A 7,675-nucleotide genomic window follows, 5' to 3' on the forward strand; every position below is an offset into this window, starting at 1 on the left:
CCCAGACAAATCCCTACTAAGATGTTCCTGGTACTGTGCTGGAAGCTAGGCCTCCAATCCCAGCCATCAACAAACTCACACTCAATATATTGAGACATAATTAAACCAGACCTTCGTCAACCTTTAATGAAATCCTGTGGGTCTGGGAAAGGCCTGGAGATTCTGAGATTCTGCATTTCTAACAAGTCCCCAGGTGCTGCTGCTGCTGCTGATTTGAGGACTACACCTTAAGTGACAGAGAACAACTAAAATACAGAGCGACAAGGGCTATGATGAAATCATAGCTCAGAGAGGTGACAGAGAAAACCGAAACTCCCACAGCTAAATGGAGTGACTGGGACCTGACCCCAGATATATCTGACTCAAAGCCTTGTGTATGCTCTTTCCTGCTTCCCTCAGGGAGAAGGAAGGGGACTGTGGAAGTGGGTAGTGGGTAGAAGGGCATTAAACCAGCTTCAGGGAAAAGGCTGGATCTTAGTGAATAAATAGGGGTTTGCCTGGCAAAGAAGCAGGGCAGGGAGAAGCTCCTAGTGAAGCAACTGGCATAGAAAACACAGAGGGTGATTAGATTTCTGGATTAGAAAGTCTGAATTTTAATCCCAGTCCACTTCTTATGGCTTTGCAATTTTGGACAACTAACTTAATTGTGGTATGTCTCAGTTTCCTCAACTGTAAAATGGAGATAATCATAACAACACCTACCTCATTGGGTTGGTGTAGGAATTATATGAGGTGGCGTGTAGAAAGGGTTTGGCACAGAGTTAGTGCTCAATAAATGTTAGCTCTGATTATTACCGTAGTTGCTCACTACAATGGATGAGTAACAGAAGGAATGTGGTTATTTCAGGCAGAATGGTTCCTCCTGAGCCCAGGGCTAACTTGTCAGGGTAGGGGACTCAGAGGCATTGGAGTTACTGCCCTGCAGCACAGACAAATGAACTATTTAATGCCCTTTGTTGGTGGGGAGGGGACCAGTTGTATTCTTAGACACACATCTCAAGGCTTGGAGGACACCCAAAGCACCCACTGCCCAAAGCACACACTGTTTAATCTCTTAGCTCACCTCCTCCAGACTCCAGAAGGATGGAAGGACTCATCATCCCCATTACACAAACAGGGAAACTGAGGCCCAGAGAAGTGAAGTGACTTATCAATTATCTCCCTGGGTGTTAGAGCCAGAGAGGAACTCCTTAATTCCTGGTTAATACTCTTCCCAGAAAACCCTCTAGCACCATTGCTGGAGAAAAGCAAAACTTAAGACCTCCAGGGCAAGAGTTCTGAGATTTCCTACTTCCCCTGGAGTTGTCATGTTCACTAATCTTTAGAGCTTGCTGATCAAGAAAAGGAGCCCTTCGCCCATCAAGAGGGTCATCGAGGATATATCTGGCTCTGCCTCTGATTTTGGAAGAAAGACTTTCTAGGGAAAAGGTTGCAGGGAGGGGGCCTGGGGCTTATGAGAAAGAAGTACCTAAAAACCAATTCCCTACCCTAATATAGCCCGTTCCTGGTTCACGCATGGGTGGGCCCACACCAGGTGTGGTTGGCCCTCCTACCTAGTAGACTGCTTGGCCAGCATGGCCACGTAGGTGACCACGAAGCTCTGAAACTTGGCCCGCTGCTCCTCCCAGCGATCGTCCACTGAGTAGTAGTTGGGCAGGGGTGCTCCAAACAGGATCTCGCTGCGTAGGAGGGAGCTCTTGAGGTTTTCTGCAGACAGGCCCTCGTCCACGTACCAGTAGAACTCAGGGTGAGTCATGGCCAGCTCTAGGGAGCCTGCAGGGGAGCAGGGATAGGTACCCAAAAGCTCAGCAGGTCAGTTCCCACCAACCCTCCATCAAGGTTATCCTACCCACCTCACCACCTCACCCCTTTCTAAACAGCTGGGAAACACCTCCAGCTGCCCGGAACTGTCCCTAATGGGACAGTGGGATAGTTTAGAAAACTCACAGCTGCCCAAGAAGAGCAGCTCACAGACTGTCCTCCCAGGACATTTTCATTTCCATTTGAATCTCAGCTAATGAAATGCCAAGACTCAGCGTCTGCAGTCCCCCCTTCATCTGCCTACAAGCACGCTCTGTGCCAGCTCCATCCTTCCTTAGGTTCCATCCTGATTTACTTCAACTAACCTCACCTGGGTCTTCTTTCAACCCCAGCTATTCCCTTATCTTCCTCGGACCAGATACCCAGTAACCATACCCAGATTACTCTCTAATAAACCTCATGCCCAAGTCCCACCCCATACTTTCTCCAACTGGCCACAGCGAAACTCCCAATCTCGCTCAATCCAGGTAGGCATCCAAACCTCCTTCCTCGCCTCCCTCGGATACCATCTCACACCCAACCCTACTTAACGTCCTGTTCACATGGCCCTCAGACCTGCCTAGCGCCCAGCTCCAACCGGCCTCTGCCTCACTGCGGAGTCCTTCCCCGTCCTCCTACCAGCCTCAAAAGTGCTGAACTAGGAGTCAAGCCTTCCGATCTACCCCGCCAAGCCCCGCCCTCAGTCTTATCCAGACTCCCCCGCTCATAAGGCCATTCCAGGCTCCTTAACACCAGGCTCCCTAGAGGCCTCAGCCCCCAGCCACACCCAGGCCTGCTCACCCCGGATGTCCGCCAGGTCCTGGCCCATGCCATCATAGTAGATCTTGCCGCCCCTCTCAGTGGGGAAGAAATAGGTCATGAGCGAGCTGGGCGGGGAGCAGTAGGAGTAGGAGCCCAGCGGCAAGTCCTTGAGCACTTCATGAGGCTTCCAACAGAACTCCCGGAAGCCTGGATGGTCCATGATTTTGCGTTCAATCTCGTGGATTGTGACCAGCCGCTCACTGGTGAAAATGTTGCGCTCGGCATCGCCGCGTGCCAGGAAGATGAGCTCGATGCGCCAGTGCGCGTGTGTCTGGGTGTTGGTGCTCACATACGAGCGAGAGTAGTCCCAACGCGAGGCGCCTCGGCGGGCACGGCTCTGATTGGCCGCCGCCGCCGTAGGGGGTGGAGCTCCGACTTGGCGCTGGCCATTCTTGTCGGGTTCCTGGTTCACAGGAGCTTCACTCTGGTTGGCTGCCAAATCTGCCAGGGGCGGGGTCTCGCGTCGAAGACGCCCACTCCGATTGGCTACTGGCTTCCGAGTGGCGGAGGTGTCCGACCACTGTCCCGGGGCACGTCGAGGGACAGCAGGGACAGCGCGTGGGGCCCTGGTGACCCTTCGCGAGCGGTTGCCAAGATGCAGCTGCTGCAGCTGCTCTGAAATGAGGCGCTGGAGCGTCTCAGAGGTGAAGTCTGCCAAGTCGCGCCGGTTGCGCCCCCAGGATCCAAACTGAGACTTGAGCGCCAGCGCAAGGGCGTCGAAACGCTGCGAGGCCTCATGGTTACGGATCTCAAAGGCGTTGTAGGAGATGTCAATGTCCAGCGGCGGGTAGTAGAGGAACATGAAGGCTGACAGGGCCATGGGGATGCTGCAGCCCAGGAAGAGCACCAGCCCCGCACAGCACGGATTGGTGAAGGCCCAGCCCAGAGTACTCCAGAAGCCTGAGGCTGGGGGCCGGGAGGGCAAGGTCCAGTGCCTCCAGCAACACTGCCGTCCTGCCCCAGCTTGGGGCCCCGGCTTCTGGGCTCTCCTAAAGGCCTCACCCGTTGCTTCCTCATCTTCCTGCTCCTCCTCTAGCCACACATCCTGCAGCAATGGATCATCCTCCGAATCCATAGCCTACAGGAGAGGGAGAAGGTCACCAGGCGAGAGAGAGAGAGAGAGAGAGAGAGAGAGAGAGAGAGAGAGAGAGAGAGAGAGAGAGAAAATGGTGCCCTGTGGCTGCAGTCACCCAGCCACCCAGCTCTGGGCGTTAACCTTGCCCAGTCATAACCAAGTACGAATACTGCAATGGAATTGCATCAAGCAGACATTTAATTCAACTGAATTCAACCACATGTGCACAAAACAGAAAGAAAAATCCTATTTGCCCATCACCTCCCAACTAGATTGTGGCTTTCAAGGCCACAGAAGAAAAAAAAAAGAATCACAGCCCAATGGACAGCAGAAGAAATATTCCTCCCCGTGTAAAGGATATTCAGGGGAAATTATGACTGCATCATTTCTCAATTTTTGTTGCATTCTCTGGATTTAGAACTCAAGGCCAATATAAAGTGTGACCAATCTCATTTATTTAATGAGCGACCATAAAGTACCTTCTAAAAGTATCCAGGTGGAAGAGAAAGGACATGATCTTTAGAATTAGATGGACCCTGGTTTGGGTCCTGGTAGCGTGAACATGGGCAAGGCAGTGAACCTCTCTGAACCTCAGAGTCTTCATCTGTAAAATAGAGGTGGCCATTCCTGTCTCATACGATTGTGGGGAAGGTCAAGGATGGAAGCACTCTGCAGTTCACGTAGTCCATTAGTTATTATCTGTCACATAAACATTTCTTTGCTCTCCTCTGGAGGCTGTAATGTGCTCAACCATTGCCCCTCAGGCTGTGCCAGGGCTCGATGCCTGTCGCAGCTCTCCTCAAGAACTCTCAATACCTCCCCACCCCCTCTGTGGGACATTGCAGCTGCAGCCACTGTTTTTCAGGCTCAGACCACTTAACATGCAACTCCAGCAACCTCAATCCTTTGGGCGCGGGCAGGGGCCAGGCCTCTGTCTCCCCAAGACTTGGGCACAAGCAGCAGGGAGGCCTGGCAGGGGAGGGCAGGGCTGGGCAGCTTGAGGACTCCAGCAGCGTAGCCTGAAGGCGGGAGCCTCCTGGCATCCCTGGGTATGGCCAGTCCCCCTTGTCCTGCCTGCCCTCTGTTTGGACGGAGAGAGACTCATTATCCAGTTAGATGCCAGGCAGTGAGAGGAGGAAGCTAATTATGCCAGAGCTGGCTAATTAATGCTGCCTTTCCTATTAACATTCTCTAGAGTGCTCCATTTCAATTAGACAGTCTGTCCAGGAAGAGAGGGGGCTGCTGTCAGCCCAGAGAAAGTGAAGAAGAGAGGGCGAGGGGAAGGAGGGAGACAGAGACAGAGACAGAACATGAGAGAGATCAGGGAGACAGACAGGAGAGTGGAACTGGGTGGGGGAAGACAGGGACCCAAATAGGGAAACAAAGAGATTAACACAGTGAGCAAGGGAGGCTGATGGTGGGTGGGAGAGGAGGAGGGCAGAGCAGAAGACTTGAGAGGGAGAGAGACCTGGAAGGGGCGGGAACTGCTGTAATATGCAGGATTCCTATCAATGAAATAATTAAACTTCCCCTTCGCAGTGTCCTAAAGCAAGCCTGCAGGAGGGGATGCTAACTGCACTGAGGCTCAATCTATATTAGCAGAAACTCCTGAGTGTGAACCAGAGGTGGCTCAGACTCACTCCATCTCCAAAAGACAAAACCAAGTCTTCACATGGAGGTGGGGGCGTAGGGGAGCCTCGGGCCCCTTCCCCAGCCTCTGAAGGAGGAAGCTGACAGTAATATGGTGGAGAGCGGGGTAGGGGCCACTTTGGCACTCTTTCTGGGGATTAAGTCCACCCACCCTGTCGCCAGCCTCAGCCTGCCTTTTAGAGTGTATTATTTACAACGTGTTGGTGTGTTAGGGAGTCAAAGGCCAGGGTTCTAGGTCATAGCAGCACTCCTTCGGGGGCCCTCTGTCCCACTGCTACTCCACTAGGAATTCCACTCCCTCTCCCAGGAGTCCAAATCTAAAGCATCTTTCGAGACATTGCTCAAGTGTTACCTCTGCCGAGACGCCTTCCCAGATCTGAATCCTCCACCCCTGACGCTGCTTGTCTAAGCTTCTCACCACACTTTGGGGGTAAAAATTACTTAGGGATGAAGAAGGAGAGGCAGTGTAGCAGTATTAAAAGCTATGGCTTAGGAGGCAGACGGACTTGGCGCAAATCCCAGCTGTGTGAGTTATAGCAGGCAGTGTAACATTTCAGCCCGTCTTTCCATCTGCAAAATGGGGCTAACAGTACTCAAGGTGTTGGAAGGAAGATGTACACAGCAGACTGACCACAGCGCCTGGTAGGTGTAAGTGTTCAGGAAATGATAGCTACTATTTTTTATACTCTGCTTCTCCTTAAAATCTGTGAACTCCTAAGAGACCCACGTGGCACATTGTATTTGACAAAGATGGCCTCAGCAGTGTCTCCCACCCCACGTGTTTTTCTCATGATTTGACTTAGAGACTTCTCCCATCAAGAGGTAATGTCTGCATTCCTTCTCCTTGAGTTCGGGTGAGCTTGTAGCCACAGCAGAAGTGGTGCCTTATGACTACTGAGGCTAAGTAATACAGGGAGATGCAGCTTCCACTTGGCTCTCCTGGGACATGTGTCCTTGGAACCCAGCTGCCACGCTATGAGGAAGCCCAAACCAGCCCATGCAAAGATACCACATGTAGGAGTTCCTGCTCACCCCAGCATCATCCACCAGACATGCAAGATGCCTACAGATGATTCTGGCTTCCAGTCGTGGGGTAACTCTCAGCCTTCAAGTCTTCCCAGCTGAGGCCCAGACACTATGGAGCAGAGCTAGGTCACCCCCTCCTGGCCCTGTCCTGACCCACGCTGTCCATGAGCATGATACACTGGTTGTCATCCATCACTAAGTTTTAAGATGGTTGGTTACATAGCAATAGTAATTGCAACAATTTCATTGGAGCCCTGTCTGATATGTGTGACTCTCTGCCCTGGGGACAGCATTTGCTGAATTTAAGTGACCAGAAAATTGGGCACAGCCTTTCTGCCTTCTGTCTTCCAGTGAGAGCCTCACAGCCAAGTGGACATAAACTCCAAGGGAGCAGGCACTTGGCTGTCGCATTCCCTGCTGTGTTCCCAAGGCCCAAAATAATCCTGCAGGGGATCCGTGCTTAGCAGATCTTTGTTGAATAAAAGAAGGAAATGGAACTCGGGTTAGGTATTAGATAGCACTTTCTCCTAGACAGAGCACAGTCACACACCAAACAGTGTAAGCATATGGCGGTGAGTATGGTTTCTTTTGCCTGGGCTGAGAAGGATCCTGAAGGGTAGGAAATGGACAAGCAGGAAGTGGACTTGATGGGCTCTTTGTTTCTCAGTCCACTCCCCCTCCCAGCCCCACGATCGCCTTCTCAGTCCACTCCCGAAAAGAAAAGCTGCCATGTGGGAAATCACACCAGACTGGTGGTCGAGTGACTTGGCTCCAGACCTAGCTCAGCCACCAACTTTCTGTGTGGCCCTGGGCCTGTCCCATCCCCTCTTGGGGCCCTGTCTCATCCCTGTTAGTGGGATGGTAAAGGTCCAGGTCCCTTTGGCTGTGACAGCCCCAGAACCCCTAGGAAGGCCCAGTCTGCAGGCCAAGGAGGGTAAGTGCCAAAGGGGCAGGGCAGAGCCTTAAGACCCTGTCCAAACCGAGTGAGGCCTGGCCGGTGGGTGGGGTCTGGCTCGGATGCCTTGGCTGGCAACCACTTGCTCAGGCCCCTCCACAGGATGGGCAGCAAACTGCAAATTTGTTTTCCTTTCTCAAATGACGGGAATTGATTAGCTTAGCAAGGAGCTCCAGCTGCTCCATAAAAAGAAGTTAAGGGTGGCTCCTCTGGTATCTGTCACTGGCTCAGACAAGGCGACTGATGTAGGCCAAAGACAATGATCTTCCATTATTGTGGGCCCTTGGCATATGTTCCTGCTCAGTGACCAACACGTGTGCTCTTGCTCTCTGTCCTCTGACTCTGTC

General features: G+C 52.3%; 1 protein-coding gene across 1 annotated transcript in view; it reads right to left on the reverse strand.

Annotated features, from left to right (window-relative positions):
* DISP3 (dispatched RND transporter family member 3) overlaps positions 1–7,675 on the reverse strand; it is a 47,802-nt gene that overhangs the window by 24,401 nt on the left and 15,726 nt on the right. The window contains exons 2-3 of the mRNA XM_011363631.2: positions 2,602–3,700; positions 1,554–1,773 (exon numbers count right to left, since the gene is read on the reverse strand). Coding sequence (XP_011361933.1) covers positions 1,554–1,773; positions 2,602–3,697 — 1,316 coding nt within the window. The 5' untranslated portion in view covers positions 3,698–3,700. The remainder of the gene's footprint in view (positions 1–1,553; positions 1,774–2,601; positions 3,701–7,675) is intronic.

Source organism: Pteropus vampyrus, unplaced genomic scaffold (assembly GCF_000151845.1).
Source record: "Pteropus vampyrus isolate Shadow unplaced genomic scaffold, Pvam_2.0 Scaffold86, whole genome shotgun sequence".
In the NCBI taxonomy this organism is placed as follows: domain Eukaryota; kingdom Metazoa; phylum Chordata; class Mammalia; order Chiroptera; family Pteropodidae; genus Pteropus; species Pteropus vampyrus.